This window comes from Oxyura jamaicensis, chromosome 1, assembly GCF_011077185.1.
Source record: "Oxyura jamaicensis isolate SHBP4307 breed ruddy duck chromosome 1, BPBGC_Ojam_1.0, whole genome shotgun sequence".
NCBI lineage: Eukaryota > Metazoa > Chordata > Aves > Anseriformes > Anatidae > Oxyura > Oxyura jamaicensis.
Window position 1 is genome coordinate 159,308,685 of NC_048893.1, and position 19,975 is coordinate 159,328,659.

At 35.4% G+C, this 19,975-nt stretch overlaps 1 protein-coding gene across 3 annotated transcripts in view; it reads left to right on the forward strand.

Annotated features, from left to right (window-relative positions):
• RBM26 (RNA binding motif protein 26) overlaps positions 1-19,975 on the forward strand; it is a 51,905-nt gene that overhangs the window by 23,731 nt on the left and 8,199 nt on the right. For 2 of the 3 annotated variants that reach the window (XM_035319864.1, XM_035319872.1), the window contains exons 11-19: positions 17-176; positions 2,290-2,454; positions 4,732-4,863; positions 5,923-5,994; positions 9,092-9,220; positions 11,331-11,405; positions 12,034-12,204; positions 17,284-17,388; positions 18,979-19,188. In XM_035319864.1, coding sequence (XP_035175755.1) covers positions 17-176; positions 2,290-2,454; positions 4,732-4,863; positions 5,923-5,994; positions 9,092-9,220; positions 11,331-11,405; positions 12,034-12,204; positions 17,284-17,388; positions 18,979-19,188 — 1,219 coding nt within the window. The remainder of the gene's footprint in view (positions 1-16; positions 177-2,289; positions 2,455-4,731; positions 4,864-5,922; positions 5,995-9,091; positions 9,221-11,330; positions 11,406-12,033; positions 12,205-17,283; positions 17,389-18,978; positions 19,189-19,975) is intronic. The other variant, XM_035319881.1, reaches the window with a different exon arrangement.

Here is a 19,975-nt window from a genome sequence, read left to right on the forward strand (position 1 = left end):
TTTTCATTTGTTGCAGGCAAAATTTTAACAGAACAAACAGTCCAGGTTTCCAGAAGAAGATGCAATTTGGAAATGAAAATACAAAACTTGAATTGAGGAAAGTTCCCCCAGAACTTAACAATATCAGCAAACTTAATGAGCACTTCAGTAAATTTGGAAACTTAGTTAACTTGCAGGTAAGATGCAACAAAGAGAAGGCAAGTAGGCTTTGGCTTATTACTAAAAGAGTGCCAAGTGCCTTACAGTTGGTTTACTGAAACAACTCTTACTATTTTCCTAGCTTGTTTCTTAAATGTGATCTCCCTATTTTTGAAGAAATGGTCATTTGAAGAAGCAGAAATGAAATGTTTCATTCCTTGATTAGATTTTGAAAAACAGTAGATAAGATTTTAAAATAATTTATTTAAAACATTTAAAATTGTTGAATTGTTTTTGTCTAATTGTTGAATTGTCTATTTTTTGAGGTAAATTGTAAATACAGGAAAGTGTTCCTCATCTAGAAAACAGTCCCTTTTTATATGATTACTTACCAGTTCCGTGTTTTATCCCTTACACTTACTTCGTAGTACATCTGAGTTACCCACTTTTTAAAAAAAACTTATTTATAAAATAAGCAAACAATTAGAGAAAGGTACAAAAGAGATGCAAAGAACTAAAACTAAATTAAGCTTGATGTGTTACATATTGTAGGCTGTGTGCAATGTCAGTACTTTGGACCTAGTACCTCAGTTAAACAGCCTGATCTTTCATCATGCTTCATTATCAGCAACAAGAAATTCCAGATACTAGTGTTTTCATGTATGCTTTCCTTTTTGCACTGAGAGATGGAATGAAGAGATGTTATAGACTATTTCTTGTGCACTGATATAGTAGAGAGTGAATGTTCTGTTCCCATCTAAACACTGAAATTTGTCTTAATTGCTCTTAAATGTTTCTTAAGCCATTAAGAAAGGAGTGAAAAGAGGGGGAAGAGACATGACAGGACAGAGATTACAAGCTGTGCTTATCGTCCAAAAGGTGTAATTTTGTTCTTTGAAGATTTCTAAGGTAGTGTGTTCATATCCAAAGGAGGAAAATCTGATCTGGATAGGCTGGACCGATGGGCTGAGGCCAACGGTATGAAGTTCAACAAGGCCAAGTGCCAGGTCCTGCACCTGGGGCACAACAACCCCAAACAGAGCTACAGGCTGGGAGATGTGTACTTAGAAAGCTGCCTGGCAGAGAAGGACCTGGGAGTAGTGGTTGACAGTCGGCTGAATATGAGCCAGCAGTGTGCTCAGGCGGCCAAGAAGGCCAGCAGCATCCTGGCTTGCATTAGAAACAGCATGGCCAGCAGGTCCAGGGAAGTGATTGTTCCCCTGTACTCGGCTCTGGTGAGGTCGCACCTTGAGTACTGCGTTCAGTTTTGGGCCCCTCGCTACAAGAAGGACATGGAGGTGCTTGAGCGAGTCCAGAGAAGGGCTACGAAGCTGGTGAAGGGTCTGGAGAACAAGTCTTACGAGGAGCGGCTGAGGGAGCTGGGCTTGTTCAGCCTGGAGAAAAGGAGGCTCAGGGGTGACCTTATTGCACTCTACTGGTACCTGAAGGGAGGCTGTAGCGAGGTGGGGGTTGGTCTGTTCTCCCACATGCCTGGTGACAGGACGAGGGGGAATGGGTTAAAGTTGCGCCAGGGGAGGTTTAGGTTGGATATTAGGAAGAACTTCTTTACTGAAGGGGTTGTTAGTCACTGGAATAGGCTGCCCAGGGAAGTGGTTGAGTCACCATCCCTGGAGGTCTTCAAAAGACATTTAGATGTAGAGCTTAGCAATATGGTTTAGTGGAGGACTTGTTAGTGTTAGGTCAGAGGTTGGACTCGGTGATCTTGGAGGTCTCTTCCAACCTAGACTATTCTGTGATTCTGTGAAAATCAAAATGAACTTTGTTGTTTAGCTCTGACACTAGATAGGGAATTTATTAATGACCTCCTGTGTTTGTTTATAGAAGTTGCCTTTATTTCAGTGATGCTTCCTCTTGTCTTTCAAAGAGCTACACATATTTGCAATTAGAAATCCTGTTTTGCTGTTTAGGTGTTATACTGCAGTGGTTTTTAACTATTAAAGTTGACTACCTTAATCTCAAGGTTGCTTCTTGACACCAGGCTCTTCAAACAGAATCATGAATGGGAAATACTCATCTACTGATCCGTACCGGTTTTAAATCATAAAGTTCTGAAACTGGTGGTTTTGTAGTAGCTGTGACACAAATGAAAATCCTACATACAGTAAGTTCTGGTTTTGTTTTAAATCTTAGGTTGCATATCAAGGTGATCCAGAAGGTGCGCTTATTCAGTTTGCCACACATGAGGAAGCAAAGAAAGCTATATCAAGTACAGAAGCAGTATTAAATAATCGCTTTATCAAAGTTTATTGGCATCGAGAAGGCAGTGCACCACAAATACAAACTACTACGCAGAAGGTAGAGGATCTAAGTCTGTTCTATCTAGAGTGTTACGTAAGATACGTTCTTTTAAACATTATTTTTAAATGTTTATAGAAAGTAAACTAAATACTTCTGAAATAAGGAATATTTGATGTCATTCCTTTCCAAAAGTTACTCCATAATTGTAGATTTTTTTACTTCATATACAGGGTTCAAGAGTTGATTAGCAAGGTAGGACTGAAGATACTAAATGAAAGTACTTATCTGACTTCTGGGGAATTATGCTTTGTTGTCTTGATGCTACCATCTGCTTGAATAACTTCTATTTTGCTTTAACTACTTTTTTTTTCTCCTTCTGGTGAGCGTAAGACAGTTATATTTATGTATGATCATTTTATAGAAAGATGATCTCTCTTTTTTACAAGAGGTGCTGCTTTTTCTAGTTGTCTTTTTCCTTTCCTATTGGCTTGTATACCGCTATAGAAGATTGCAGTAGAGTTGGTTTTACCCAAAGATATAAATGTTTATACACATAAGGGGGGGGGGGGGCCGGGGGGACACAGACACACACACAGACACACACACACGTATAGAGGGAGAGCAAGTGCAAATTCCCCTATAAGAGGGATTGCTACATTACCCTAATTTTGTGGGAACAGAAGGGGACATTTTACATTTTTGGAGCACCTATTGGTAGTTGTCAAGTGCATAGTAGTATTGGCAAATTTTTAAGAATATGAAATAGTAAATACTGTTACGGAGCTTAAATACATAAACTGTGGCAAGCTAAATGGGATTTGTTAGCAGGCCTACTGGTTCCACTGAAACATGAAAAGATACTTGAATTCTCCCAAGCCATGTAGGTTATTGGATAGAGAGTTTTATCAGTTAGCTTCCAGCATAGCAGTTTCCTCTAAATACTTACGTATCCTCCCTGATTAGATTCATTGTCACTGTGAAACATTCCATACTTAGAAAACGTGACAAAGACTTTGCAGAAGAAATATTCTTGTATTTATATATGCTGATATAATAACCAATATTGGAGGATTCTTTCAACTGTTGCTCCAGGTTTTTAAATCCTTCCTTTTTCTTGATGGTGCATGTCATCATTATTGAGGAAAAAAATGACCCAGTTTTCCAGATCAGTCCTGCTGTAGGGTATTTTAGGTAACATTTTCCTTTGTTTCCTTCTTTTGTAACAAATATTCTGCTTACTAAAACTCCATTTATGTAGGTGAAGACACCCACCTCACTAACTATCCTGTTACCATCCCTTAGGTTTGATTTTGGATTCAAATTAATAAGTATCCCTGATCGGAACCTGCATTACTCAAGGTTTTCTAAGCTTGATTTACATCAGATCAGCCAGAAGAGGGCAGTGGAGTATGTCATTTGCACGAATACAGACATAGCCTCTCTTGAGTAGGATAGCTCAAATAGGTATTACCATCAGTTTACTTGATGATTATGCTATCCACCTGGGAGTATTAACTGTGTATTTACAACCAGATAGCAGATCTTTATATTTCTGATTTTGCAAAACAGTCCTGCAAATACTTTATGTATAGCAGACTTCTGGAATGGAGGAACAGATTAGGTGAGCTCTTGAGGGTTTCTTCCACTTCTGCCTTTTTTTTTTTTTTTTTTTTTAACATAAATACAATGGCAAGTTTGCTTAGATACTTAGAAGCATAGGGTTGTTTTTTTTTGGCTTAAGTAGAGTTTTTGTCAAAGAAAAAAAGAAGTGTTAGCTGTCAGGGTATATCAGTGATAGTTTTGAAGATTAGCTGCTGTTTTCTGCTGATTCCTCAGTCCCACTAGTGCATGTCTCCATATTCTTCTTTCTTTTTCTCTTTTGAGCAAGTTAAATACATAAGAGATGAAAAGGGATATATCAGTGTAAAAAGTGAGAATCTTTATGATACGAGTATTCTGCCATTCTCTAGATGTTTGATGAAAGATTGATTTGTGAAAGGAATCACAGATCCCAGTTTTTATTCAGTTCAGTTTTGGATGAAATTAAGATAGTGTAATTAGACACGATTAATGGAATCAGATCCAAGATTGTTTGATCTGTGAGCAGCATGTGCCAAATAAATGTTAAAGCTGTATGTACTGCAGAGTTAAAGTAACATCCTAAATCTCATGAAGTGTTTATTTTTGCAGTCAAGTGAAAAGCTATTGAATGATTGGAAAGTGTAAATCTAAATGCCATTACAGGAATCTTTTTGAAGTTTTTGAACTGTATATGTAGTATGCTTTTGTTATTAATATTACGATGTGCTTTTCTTGGGGTGGGGGGTGTTACAGGTAATACAACCCTTAGTTCAGCAACCTAGCTTACCGGTAGTGAAACAATCAGTCAAGGAGCGATTAGGTCCAGTACCTGCAAGTAACATTGAACCTACAGAAGCACAGAGTGCCAATACGGAAGTCACTCAGGTATGTATGATCTGCCAAAAAAAAAATAAAAACGCATTTTTCTTGCTGTATTAGGTTCCATAGTGTATAAATATATGCCAAGAAATGTATCAATTATAGTTAATCATACAGTGCAAATACACATTTACAGCTTTGAAGTGCATCTAATTTGATTAAGTGGTGTTCTGATATTACAGTTTTTCCCAAGTGCAGTGATACATGTCTTTTTTTACCCAAGTGTGGTACTTAATTCTTATAACTTTTTACTTAGTTCAAAAAACAAAAAGCTCTGAAAATGTTTCATTAATGTTATGTTAAATGTCAATTTTCAGATTTCAAAATAAAGTTGATTTCTACTAAACAAACTAAATGCTACCCTTTTAAAATTTCATATATGTTAAACATCTCAACCTGTTTGAGACTAATGGTCAGCATCTGAAAGTGTCTCTAGTATGTGTACATCACCCTTAAGGAAGAAGATAGTTGTATTGTCGGTACCAATCATGACAAAATCTGGCATGTTACTCACATATGAAATAGCCTTTAAATTTCGATTGTGTTGGAAGTATCTCATAAATAACACCGTAGTTTCCCTTCTGAAAAGGAAGAAGGCCGTACCTTTTAAATTCAAGAGGCTTGAATTTCTGATTTTAAATTCAAACCACAGTTTCCTGCAAATGATGCCTATAAATAGCAGCTTGTAGAACATAAAAAGTGAAGTGTATTTAAAAGGACCTGTCTTGGAAATAATCTATTAGCATATTGTGGTTTTCTTTTAAAAAATAATAAAAAAAATGCAACAGCATAATGTGTGATTCCACATTTGGCTGTATCTTTCTTTTCTCTAATATATTTACAATACATAGGAGCATATTAGCTGTTGAAGTCCTATATATCTAAAATTAATTTTTCAGCATACTTGATATTATTTTGCTTATAATGTTGCTCAGTAATCTATGATTTCATTACGTCAATCTTTATTTAAAAATCCCTAACATGTGGAATTATACAGGAAAATGTAAGTTACTGTATTTGTAATGTTAAACATACTTGAAAGTTAATTTTGTGTTGTTTTCTTAGAATGTTACTAAATTATCTGTGAAGGATAGACTGGGTTTTGTGTCAAAGCCAGTTACTCCTGCAACTGAAAAGGTAAGATCATCTCATATCCCCTTCCTCTAACATTTAATTCCCAAAGAACTATTATATTCAGTTTGTTTCATAAGTAATGAGTACAGTCATTTGTTAAAGGTTAGTTTTATGGAGTGTACTATATAGAAACTCTGATTAGCTGATAGCTAAATGATTACAATAAGAATAAAACATACTAGGAGAGGAGCTGCTGTTTTGTGTTTATTTATTTTTTAATATGATAGATTCCATTTATTCAGTCACAAAAATAATTAGAAATGTCCTAGGATCCTGAGTAGTTACAACAATGCCAAAATTCATTTCAAAAAATACATATATGTTGGTACTACATATGAATCTTTTTAGTCTTTCTTTCAAAAAAACCCCACAACATCAAAAGAGTATACACACAAAAAAATCTCCAAACAACTGCTTTTAGGCTTTTGTGTCCCTTAAAAGGTGATGCTGTAAACCTTTTTTGTCTTAATTGGTCTTACGATTTTGTGGTACTTATGAAAGTACTTTCACTTTTTTATGAAAGTGAAAATTAACCAGAAAGGACTAAGAGAGGTAAGGTGGCAGAGGTGCATCTGAATGGTAGTTAAGAGTTATATATTTTGTCCAGTAGTAGCAGTTTTCATAACAGATGAAGTTTACTACTTTACTACTAAAGCTTATAAGGCATGTTTTCAGTCTGTTTAGCACCTTAGGTCATGGTCTTCCGCAGTATTCGTAACATTTGAGACAACTTTTGGGATAAAGGCAGCAAGCTTTACTCAGAAACAAGATTTGTCTGCCTATTTATATACCTTTTATATTCTGAATTGGCTTTGCCTGAAATTAATGTAACATCCAGTGCATTTTCCCCTATCTTACAGTGCATCCATTAACGCTGATAGTAAAATTCACTGCAAAGTTACAATGCTATGCTTTGTACACAAGTAAATATTTACTGTTGAGTTTTAAATACAGATGTTTCTTCAACTCATTTCCAAGCCAAGCAGTCTACCTAAATATCAAGTTATCTTGGCTTCCTGGCTATGTTCTATAGCATCCTTGTTGCTCTAAATTATTAAAATACGTAATACTATGTATCCCTGAACCACATTTTACATGTATATCGTATGTCTACTTTAGAAATCTGTTCAGAAGTCTGCTTCAGTTTAAGTGGGAATACTTTTTTTATCTTTCTGCAACAGCTGAGTAATGCTGAAACACCTTTATACAAAGAGCAAATTCATGCTACAAAAGGTTTTTCCACTGTGTTGTCTTACAGTACAGACTGATTTTGATAAGCTGCTGGACTCTTCAGTGATTTGTGAAGCAGCAGTTTCCTTTGGCATTTTTATTAGGGTTCTGAAACTTGTTTTGACTTAATACTTCTCCCTTTGCAATGCAATGCATTGCTTAGTTTGTTCTGATAGTGCTCTATGTCCATTAGAAATTAGTAAGTTTACAGCTGTCAAAAGCGTAGATACCATGTCCTAGATGTTTTTCTGCTTCTGACAAAGTGCAGGGAATGCAAGAACTTTCCAGTAACAAAGTAGGTTGGTTTGCCTCCCAAAGAGCAGGAGGAAATGGAGATGAAACAGTCATCATGATGCCTTTTAAGATCTGGATAGGGACTTGCAGTTCATGAACTTGTGAAAAGTTTCACTGTTCTCTCTTGAATAGCATTAAAAGACTTATAAGACCAATAGTGTGTTGCTTCTTGCTCTTCGGTATTAGTTAATGCAGGTACTTCTGCTGCGGCATCTCTCCTTATTGAGATGAGTAAGTGTGGCTCATTCAGACATGAGGAAATTTCAGGGTGAAAGGGTTGTGTCAGTATATTTGTTCTTTACTCAGTCCTCTCTTTGTGATGTGGCCTGTCTTATAGCTACTTTGTAAAAGGAACTACATAGTTGGGATGTGCATACATTGACATGCTTCCGTAAGTTAATAAATAAATACAATTACTCCATCTCCTTTTTGATGGCCTACTTAGAGCATTTTATATCAGCTTTTATAATATCCCATAACATGCTTTGATTTTTTTGTTTTTCCATCTGCACTGCCTACTCTGGAAAATATCTGTGAGAAGAAATAGTATCAATAGCACAATGAAGTGCAGATCTTTTACATTAAGTGTTCCTGTTACTCTTCTGATCTTTTGATATTTTCTGTCTTCCTAAAGTTTTGTGGCTGTCCCTTTTTTTTCCTCCTGTTGTTGGGCGTTGTGTCTTACTTTATGGAGTGCATGGTGACCAGTAGACTCTGCATGCATCTTTTAATTTTCCATGTATATAAACAATTTTTTAACTGCTGGAGATGATATCAATTGCGTAATTGTTGTGATTTGCTAACAAGGCGGACAAGATCATGGCTATATCATCTCCAGCAGTTAGTCATGGCTTTTTCAATACTAACATGGCCAAAATGTACTTTAAGGAATGTGATAAGAAACAGAACATTCCAAGTCCTCAGGTATTGCAGAGAAGTGTATGTTAGAGAGGTTGTATAGCAGGCAACTATGCTCTCAGTAGGTCATGGAGAAATATCTATATTTCCTTAGAAACATAGGAAAGAGAGACATAGCAGTCTTTTCCTTTCCTGTATGATGTTCAAGACTTCCTTCTTACCTCTTGTTGAGTGTGCAAGCTGTATTTTGCACAAGCTGCATATGAAAAGGAACTATTTTGTCTACTTTGAACCTTAGTTTCTACAATTATGTTGAAATTTTGTCTAGAAAATTCATGCAGCTATGGAAAATCATGTTTTAAACTTAAAAATAAAAAAGAAAAACTTGAGTTATTCTTGGGCAAATCAGTTTTCTGTTTTCTTAATTATGCTCAAATACCTTAAATTTTACATATTTTAAAGTTGGAAGTATATGTGAAATCTCAATGGAAAGTATTTATAATCTGATGTTTATAATTCTTATATATTTGATGTGATGCTGCCTCTTTAAAAGTTGTTTAACTTCAGCAACTCCAAATAAAATCATGCCAAATTTTTACATTCATACCATCAAAACAGACAAAAGAAAAGACATTTTTAAAGTAGTCATGTTTTTTTAAAGAAAAAAAAGCACTGAAGTTCACTGGCAAAAAAAAAATAAAATGATTTCCTTCTATAGGTTTTATCCACTTCTACTGGCTTGACAAAAACTGTGTACAACCCTGCTGCTTTGAAGGCAGCACAGAAATCTTTGCCTGTTGTTTCCACTTCCGTGCTAGACTCTAATGAAGCACAGAAGAAAAAACAGGTAAATTAAATATGCTTCTTTCTAAAGTGGACCTAGATTGGGAATTTGTGACCACTAGAGATAGTGCACTACATTCATCTCAAGAGCATAGATGAAACTAGCTACAAGATAAAATTTACTATAACTTTTTTTTTTCAAAGGACAAGAAAATGCAGTATTTGTTTTATTATTATTTCAGTGCGTGTTCAGGCAGTGTAAGCAGACGTAAAGCCATTTAGTATTTCAAAGTGCAAAGCACTTTTTCCTGGAAACAGAATATCTGTGTTGAGGCATGAATTGTCTATTGTGAGAGTGACAAGGCAGTTAGTATAGTCACTGTTCTTCTCTCTTAAACCTTATTGGAACTGGCCCTAATTCTCATTAAACTGGCCTTTTTTCCTCAGTATACTTTGTACTTGTAGTGACCAGTATTGTTTCTTCATCCAATAGAGCTGAGAACTGTATGACTGCATTTTATTGTTTTCAAACTGTAGTTCTCTTGCATCCATTTTTGTTTCTGCATAGTACTAAAATCTCTCATTTTGAAGAGGAAGTGCAACAGAAAGGTGTTTGGCCTTCAACGGGTCATTTAGTTGTAGTATAGCTCGCTTAGAATTTTCAAAGAGCCCAGTAAAGCTCCTTTTTTTTAGGTTTATTCTTACTCTTCCTAAAAACTAAATATAGGACAGCATTTATCTCACTGGCTTCAAATCGCAAATTAAGAGTTGAATATTAAGTTAGGTTCAGACGTAAGCATTGAAAGTAGTATAACCATTATACTACTAAGCCTATTGGTAAACTTCTATACCTAATGTCTAATATAATTTGAAATAGCAGATTGTGGCTGCATGTCAGTTGTGGCATTGGTCCAGACTTGAAAGAAACCACTTCTAATTTGGGGATTTTATTTCATATTTGTCCCCCAAAACATGTTTTTCAGAATTAGAGCCTTTTACCTTTCACGATAAGAAACTGAGTGCTTATGAAATGCTGAAAAACTTGGAATGAAATTAATGACTCATCATAACAGCTATTTTTTTGAGAGAAAACCCTGAAGACATGCTAAATGATTGGTTCTTTTCTCTTGTACTCTTGTGCTCTTTTCCTGTCTTCAGAAATTGATATACTAGCACTTGTGGAAAAACATGGTTTTGTGGGACTCATTCCCTTCTTCCTTCTTGTCACCCTAGTTTTCCTTAGCATTCATCCCCATGTCTTATCTTTCCTTTCCCTGTGGAAAAATGATTGCACACTATATTGCAAATTTAACATTTCATGCAGCAGAATTTGCCAGTATTTGGAAAGACATGTGCAAATCTTACTATTTCTTTTTTTATGGCTTTTGTGCCTTTACACTTTGTATATGGTAATCCACTTGCAGTCTCATACCAGTAGATTGGCAATCAGAATCATCTTCTGCCACTTTTATCCTGTTAAATATGTTACTATTAAAGCTCTTTATTGTTTTCTGCAACTATTCTGGTGCCTAAGACCTTTAACATTCTGTATCTGAGAGCAATTGCTTTCTCTTTAGAAGCATTAGTAAGAGCTGAGTGCAGCAGCTGTGGCCATCTACTCCTACATTTCCTTCTGATTGAATATGTCACAAATTAATCAGTTTCATTTGATTATGATTTGCTTATTGGAATACCAAGATTCTGTTTTTAGCAGACAAAAAAGAGACGTTTTTCTGTGGGTAACATTTTAATTTTAGAAAATAGAATGTAATTTTTTTTTCTGGCCTGGAACTATACTGGACAGTGTGTTTAATTGATGGACTTGATTTACAGCAGCTTTCAAGATAACATCTTTGCAAGTATAAAATCTTGCATGCTTTACCTCTTGTGGTAGTGTGTTATTTTGCCTTTCAACTTTCAGTGGAGTTGTGCAAAGATTATGTAAGTAATGAGGTCTTTCCAGCACATATGCAAATAAAGATAGCCAAATTAGTGAATGATGTAATGATGCTTTGATTTCCAAAGCATAAATTTAAATATTTCCTATCAGTTTGTTATTAGTTTTTTCCTGATATTGTAAGTTACTATTTTATAGTTACCAGATAAGGTGCATTATTCTTTTGAAATTGTTTTTCAAAATCTACAAACGTTCTGTAATTTTTAAATGTTTTTAGGAAGCGTTACGACTTCAACAAGATGTGAGAAAAAAGAAGCAAGAAATCTTGGAGAAGCACATTGAAACACAAAAGGTAAACTGTTAACACTATACAAGGCCAGCAATTCAGTTGTAAAACTCAGTTCACTTGAAAATACTTCAGAATTTTATTGGCATGAGCTACCAGACTGACTTAAAATAATGTCCTAATGCTAATTCAAGAGAAAACAAGCTAATTTTTTAGGTTTAAAGTTTTAATCAAACTTGTCATGTTAGTTCACTTAAACTCCAAGTATCTACAATTTAGATGCTTTTTTTAGTTGAAATTAAAAACTTCAGGTGCGAAATGTGTGCTTTTGGCAAACAAGTGCAAGTTAGAGTTCTGTACTTGGCAAGAGCAAGAAAGGTTGATACTGAAAAGTATGCATGATTGCACTCAAGCTTGGGAGGGGAAAAAGACCAAAACGTCATTCAGGTTGAATACAAATAATGGAATAATTTCAATATGTTCAGCAAGTCAAAATAGAGATGCTAGATGTTCATTAGCAAATTAATTAACCAAAGATTAAATTATCTGAATATAAGCTGTTAAAAGCCTTTTTTAATGAGTTTTGAAGATCATAACAAGGGAAGTGCAATATGCTGTTTTTCCAGTAGCTTTAGTGAGTACTGGAAAACAGATCTGTAAGTGTAGTTTAAAAGTAATTTTTTTAATTGGACAGATGCTGATATCGAAGCTGGAGAAAAATAAAGCCATGAAGTCAGAAGATAAAGCAGAAATTATGAAAACACTGGAAATATTGACTAACAGCATTACCAAGCTAAAGGATGAATTAAAGGGTGTATCATCAGGAGGAGGGACTCCTCTAAAATGCATGAAAACTAAGACTCAGGTACTCAAGTTTTGGTCAGCTTACTAATAAAATGAACTTACATGTTTATGTCACCAGGAGGAAAATATGCAGCCACATCAGAGGTATTTAGAAGTATGCTGTTTTAATTTTGAAGTCCTCTATGAAGTGAGATTGTTTTTGCTCTCTCTTTAAAGGAGCATAGTTAATTTAAAAACAGTGCTGTTGTGTAAAAGTTTTACCTGCTGCTGCACAGATACTATAGGAGGCTATAGCAAGGTGGGGGCTGGTCTCTTCTTCTAAGTGCCAAGTAATAAGACAAGAGGAAATGGCCTTTAGTTGCACCGGGGAAGGTTTAGGTTGGGTATTAGGAAAAACCTTTTCAGTGAAAGGGTTGTGAAGTATTGGAACAGGCTGCCCAGAGAAGTAGTTGAGTCACCGTCCTGGGAGGTATTCAAGAAACATGTAGATGTATTGCTTAGTGACTTGGATTGATGGTGGACTTGGCATTGCTAGAACTAGATGATCTTAGAATCATTTAGGTTGGAAAAGACCTCTATGATTCTGTGATCATCTGAAAGATACCAAAACAGAAATCCTATGATTGTCTTTTGCCTTATCCAGTCTTTTTAGTCTGTTCATTTCGTACATTGTTAATAGAAACAATGAAAATAGTATTTCTTACGCAAAAGGCTTATCATTGTGCAACACAGATATCCACTGGTCAGGTTAAATACCCAAACCAACTGCTTCATGAACCTAGTTGACTACTGAACTGGTACATATTTTTTGTTTGTTCTTTTTACATTGCTGAAATTGAAACGTTTGCAAAATGTTTTAGATAGAAGATCTTACTGGTTGGTATTCCTTTGATTTTAGTTATCCGTATTTGGGTTGAACCTGTTGAGACGAGTTTCTCTTCTGTGCTATAATTATTGCTAATATATTGCTATAACCTGTTTCTTGACTCTGCTTAAAGATGCAATTATGTTACCTTTTTAAAATCCAGTATTATTCTTTTTGTGGAAGTATATATTCCTAATCAGATAACAACATGATTAAGAGTTCAGCGAGACTTTGAGAAATAATAAATTTTAAAGGAATTTTTAAGAGGCATTTTAAACATATTACAAGCTTTTCTTGCTTTATTGAATGAGGAAGTACATAACAATAAAGGGCTAGATTTCTATGCAGTGTATTTTTCCAGCAGCGCACGAAAACACTTGATCTTTTCTTGCTGTTTTCATTCAGTTCTTAAATCTTCTGAATGCTTAAACATCTCTACTAAAGTCTGGGATTCTATTGTAAAAAGCTGGTGCAACGTTACAACCCAGATTTAGTTTAAACAGATCATTAGTTTTCATTTTGACAGAACATTTCTAATGTTTAATTTTACTTAAAAATACAGGCATTAAAATTAATTGCAGAATAAATTACAGTGATGTACAGGTATGGAAAAAAAAATGAAATAAGTACTGAAATGACCTGTATGTACTCACTGTAACTTCTTTCCTTGTTTGTCAGTCAAGAAAAAGTTGGAAGCAGTGCATCTGTATCCTGAAAATGGACATAGTGTCGTTACTGGGAGTTGGTTTATACCTCTTGGAATAACTGTGGTTGCGGTGGAATAAATAACTCTGTTTTGGGGGGGAACAAGAGGTAGTAACACCAGTATTCAGACACTGCTATTGAAACTAACCTTTTTTGTAAATGAGAGATTTTTCTGATGTTTTCAGAGAGAATTGATGCTGTCTGATGAGAAAATATTTCTTAGAGGTCTGAGATGAAAGAAGTTAACTTCCTGTAGAGTGAATTTGGGCCGTTAAAGTCCCAGGAATTGGCAATATTTTCAAAGTTGCTTTTGATTTTCTTTTCCCCAGTCACTATCTTCTTCTTAGTATGCTTGGGAATGGTTTTCCAAGATTATTTGCTCCATTATCCTCTCAGGTATCGTGATGAGACTGACCAGTATGTATTTCCCTAGATCTTCCTTGCTCTACTTGAAGGTCAGAGTGACATTTGCTTTCTCTCAGTTCTGAGGAACCGCCCCCAAATGCCATGACCTTTCAAAGATAATTAAGATTGGCCTTGCGATCACATCAGTGAGTTCCCTCAGTACTAACCGTCACATCTATAAGGTTTCAGGGATTTGTGTATGTCCAGCTTGCTTAAATGCTTGCTAACTTGAAACTTTTGACAAAGATACGTCTTACTTGTAAAGACTTGAGGAGAAGGTGACATTGAGTACCTTGGCTGTTCCTTACCAGGTGGGCTTTGGCTTTCCAGAATAGTACCTGCAGCTCAGGCAGTCTGTCTGTATTGCTTCTGTGTGGTCTGAGCCTGCTTCCACCTCTCCTACACTTTGTTTTTAGATTTTTGTCAGGAGTTCCTTATTCATTCTTACAGGCCTCCTGCTGTGTATTTCCTGCATGTTTTGGAAGGTGGGGGTTATGATTCTTGAAAATCAACCTGCCCTTGCAGCTGTTAGCTAGGACCATGAGGTGGCTTCCAGTTGTCTAAAGAAGGCCTCATTTACTACTTCTATCTGATAAGGTGGTGTGTAGAAGACACCCACTGCAGTGTCACCCACATAGGTCTGCCATCTGATAACCTTTCAGCTGGCTCATCATCTGTCCCTAGGCAGAGCTACATGCATTCACACTTCCCTCACACATAGAGGGCAACTCCTGTTTCTCCCAGGCCTGGCCTTCCTGAAGAGCCAGTATCCATCCACCGTAGCACTCCAGTTGTGTGAGTTACCCTGCAATGCTTCCGTAGTCTCTGTGAGATTGTAGCCTTGGAGCTGTGCACACATCTAATTCCTCTTCTTTGTTACCTGTCACATGTATCAGTGTACGGGTTCTTTAGAAAAGCATTGATTTCCCCCCAAAATAGAGGTCTTCCCCTACAATACTGTTCTGTAGGCCCTCCTTTGTTTATATGTACTGGTACGTGGAAGCTTGAGGTTACCCCTCTTCAACCCTTCATGTTGATTTTGGGATCACTTCAGTCCACATCACTATTCAGTTGGCAACCTGGTCCACCAGTTCCTCATGTGACTTTAGTTTTTACGCAGTAAAAGTGAGATGATACACTAACTTGAATTAGAGTTTTTAAGCAGTTCTTCAGGCATTTTTTAATTTATTTTGTAATATGGAAAGTGAAGAAACAGCTTCGATGCATTTCATATTGGACATAACATCTAGACTGTAGAAAAGTTGATGTTATTGATAGCTTTCTTCTCAGGAAGATTGTGTATTAACTATGAGCATTGCTTTGGCAACATTTGAAGGGAAGAGAAAAAAACATCTGAATTTTGTGAAAGTGTGTAATTAAGAGCATCCTTCAGTTAAAATTTATTACTTTGACATTTTTCTGAAAGGCTTTGCAGAAGATTCTCTTGTATTTTATTAGCTGTTAAATCCTTGGCAGTTCAGAAGTCCCTGCAGACTTGCAGGACTAGTTATGTGAGGCCCGTGCGAATGTGTTTGTTATCTTTCATATTTTTGTCTGTTCCAGTTCATGCAGATTACAAAATTCCCTTCTCCTGAGCGTAGAAACATTTGCTGCCTCCTGCTATGTCTTGAAGGAGGCATTATCTTCTTGAGACCAGGCACAGCCCTATAAAAAGTGGAGTCTTCATTAAGAGAACTAAAAATAAACCTCAAAAGTCTAGAGACTTTATGACACCAGGGTTACTGGCTACTTTGTGAGTTTAACTACTGGTCATTAAGAAATTTCAGAAGTGATTGTTTTGTCATTTTATTTATTTAGTAAAACACAGTGGGATTGGAGAGAAACAGCTTCTAATTTTGAAAACTTTGAATACCATTATACAGGAGATAATTTTTTGTGGTTGCTCTAGATGGTGAAAAATGGGGATGAAAGGGGTTCAGGTTGAAGTTGCCAGTTGAATAATCGAGCTTTTTTTCTTTTAAAGCTTCCAGGAAAAAAAAAAAAAACAAAGAAACAAAACCCCCCCTTCTTTATCATTCAGTGGTGATACTTGGTTTCCAACTGTCACAGCTACGAAACCTTCATCTCTTGACAACCAGCCTTTGAATACATTACATGCTGTGGTTTTGAATCAACTCGTGTAAATGTAAAACTATTTCATAGTCATCTATAATTTTTTCCTTCATTTGTGATGTCATTAGAACATTTGGCTGCTGCTTTTTCCATTAAAAACAAAAACAAAACCTTTCCAGTTTGGAACTTGAAATAAAATTTTCATGGTCACACAAAAGCTCTTTCCTGCACCTGTACCATGACCTGCACTTCTGTGGTTAACCGTGAACACATCTAAATTTGGATTCAGAGACACCTTTCAGTTTCATACATGTTTTTGAACTTCTAAATAATTCTAAGGTACTAGTGCTGGAGGGCAATTCTGGATGTTTCAGAGTCCAGCTTTTTGTTAGCAGAGATTTTTTTTTACCGTGCTTTTTTCTACTGTGGTCTGAACAGAACTACCATTTGTGCTTGTGATAATCTTAGAAGCTTTTCCTCATTACTGATTATAGATTGTGTATTCATTCATAAATCTACTGTTTTTTTTTTTTTGTAGAATCCCTTTTTATCTCATCATCACTGTCATTTAATTTTGCATTTTCTACTTTGTGTTTAGAACTTTGTAGTTTAGAACAAAGTATATTGGCTTTGGCTTTGCGCAGTAGACTAGATGGCTTTGACATCACCAAGCTCAGTAGCATAATAATACATGTTGAAATTTTATCTTGCCAAGACTCTCCTAAGCTTGTGCTTGGCTTATTTTTTAAAGTGGAAACCTAGCATTTTAAGCAGTATACCTCTGAAGTTACAGCTATGATCTAAATTAATAAGCCACAACTTGGTTAAATTTAAAATTCCACTACATGTTGTAGTTTTCAAATTCTCTTTCCATAGAGTTTCTAGGATTTTTTTTTTCCAGATAGAAGTACTGTGGCAGACTTCTACCTTACCTGAAGGCCAGTACTGGCCAATCCTTAAAAGCGCTGTATATTTCTGAAATAGCCTGCTGATAGGTGTGTAGCAATAGATTCTTGAGTTTCATCAGAAAATTGTTTCCTCACAAGTGAATGTAAACTGTGGAACTAATAATTTGATGTAACAATTTCTTAGATGCAGAAAGAGTTACTAGATACTGAACTGGATTTATACAAGAAGATGCAAGCTGGGGAGGAAGTTACTGAATTAAGACGAAAATACACAGAACTGCAGCTGGAAGTATGTTTGTCTCTTCTTTTGTAGCAAATAACTTTTAATGAAAATACATTTCTTAGCTTGTGTGTTATATCAAACTTTTTATTCAGTGCAATATTAAGTTGCAATTATAGATGGAGACATTTAGCAATAATATATAATAAGTTTCTGAGCTCTCCTTAACTAGAGAAATAGTATTATCTTTAATTTTCATCTCTAATCTATGTAATTTCTGTAACTTTAAGATGACATGGTATTTTACAGATTTATGGTAGTAGTACTTCGTTGAGAATATGGAGCATTAAATTGTTGTCTATAGGTGGTGCTGTGTTTGGTACAAAAGAAGAAAAGACAGAGCTTGTTCTTTTATTCTTGAATGTCAACGTCCTCTTAATAACCAAAAACGACCAAAGTCCCAGTAAGCAGTGTTATTACAGCATTAGTTTGAAGGAAAGATGGACTTACCAAAACAATGTCAATGTCTCAAAAAGCGTTCTATGTACAGAAATACGCTTTTTGTTAAAGGAATCACTTCTACAAAAATTTGGAAGTCTGTGCAAGATTCTTTGTGCCTTATCGTAAGGATCTCAGGACACTATTGGAGGCTATTTGGTGTTATATTGTACCGTCTTGAATAGATGATTTTGTAGTAGCTACTTAGTTGCATGATGCTCCTACCTCTTTTTTTTTTTTTTTTTTTTTTACTCTGAAGTAGAATAGTGTGTTGCTTAAATCCCTCTTAATGAAGTTCTGTCGTGTTTTATGTATAACTACATATGAACACTGTACATGTATATACAGCTAGGTTGCATTAAATTCTTACCTCAAAAGTAAGTTGTTACGCAGCTTTGGTACATGTGTAAATAGGTTTGTTAATAAGTTAAGCCAACTGAGTAGAGAAATAACATAAGCTGAAGTTACCAGTGTTCTGATGGTGAATAGTATTTCCTAGGTGTTCTGAGTTATTATTAAAGAAAATTATCTCCTCATGGATGATATTGTTGGCATGCATTCAAATAGTGTTATTAGTGGTTGAGTTGTAAACAAATACTGTAGAATATTATTTGCAACTTATTTTTAAATGGCTGATGGAGATACTGTCACCAGCCTTTTGACTTTCAGAGAATGCATTAAAAATGGAAGCACAGAAGTTATAGGAATGGAAATAAGTGACTACGTAGACCCAAATTTTTAGAGAATACTTTGTCCTTGGAGGTGATCAGTAGAGCCTCTCTTTGATACCTCACAGTCCTGTGGCCAAAACCTACTATGCTCCATATTTTCTTGTCAGAATGAAAGTCCTCTCTGTGAATTAAGAGAAAATTGTTAGTGACCACATCAAGAAATTTCAGATGTTACACTACAGTCTAATCTCCTTTGAGGAATTGTCCTCACAGATGAGGGCTCTTCTGACATCCTTTTTTTTTTTTTTTTTTGAATACTTTGTTCTTTATTCTGTTCCTGTCCTGTTTATGATCTGTTACTAAAAAGTAATACTTCTGTTAACATCTTATTTAAAAACCTGTAAGCTGCTCTGTGAATGTTTGGTAATTTTGTCTAAACATTTAGATTATGAATTTTTATAAATCGCTATGTTATGTATAAATATCATAGGCTGCCAAACGAGGGATTCTTTCTTCAGTTCGTGGTAGAGGGGTTCATGCAAGAGGTCGGGGTGCATCACGTAGCAGAGGTAGAGGAATACGTGGACGGGGTAGAGGCAGAGGAGTTCCTGTGCATGCGGTTGTGGATCATCGACCTAGGGCATTAGAAATCTCTGCATTTACAGAAAGCGATAGAGAAGATCTTCTTCCTCATTTTGCGGTATGTTGTAATTTCACTACTGTTCCTTGGATAACATTTTTTCCAATGACCTTTTTTTCCTTGATTTAATTAATCTGAAAATATTATTTAGGACTGAATCTATAACATGATATAAATTCATGATTTAAAGTTAATGATTAAAAAATCAGAATTTAAGCAGTATTTTTATGCAAGCATAATAAATTGATAGTTGAACAGAAAGAAATAAAAACCCTTTATCTTGCATTAAAAAAAAGCTTATCAAAAAACGATATTAGTTTATTTTGAGGAATGAATGCTGAGAATATCAGCATTCACATAAATAATGAGTAAGTCCTGTCACCCTCCTTCCCTAGCAAACACACATCACCTTGGTGTGTTTGTTTGTTTGTTTTCCAATATTTAATTTCAGTGGTTGTTTTTGAAGTTAGAAAGTGAAGAGCCACTAAGTCTGGTACATTCTAATTCAGTCACTGCACTTAGTATTTCCTGTCCAGCAGCTGTGTAAGCAGCTTTTGAAAAGAACAAGAGTTAAGAAAAGTAACCCACCAACACTACTGTATTAGTTTTTTAATTCTTGTGTTTCCAGGAACTATATATATATATCTACATATGTAGATATACAACTTTCTAATGACAGACTGAACATTTAAACAAAGATTTTATAAATTTTTGGTGTAAAACTAAGAACATTTCACTTTAAATTTTAAAAAAATAACACCTTAGAGACCCTTGCAGGAATGTAGGGGGCAGGATCTTAAGATGCTGAAATCAAGCTAAATGGGAAACTTGCTACCTCTTCTGTATC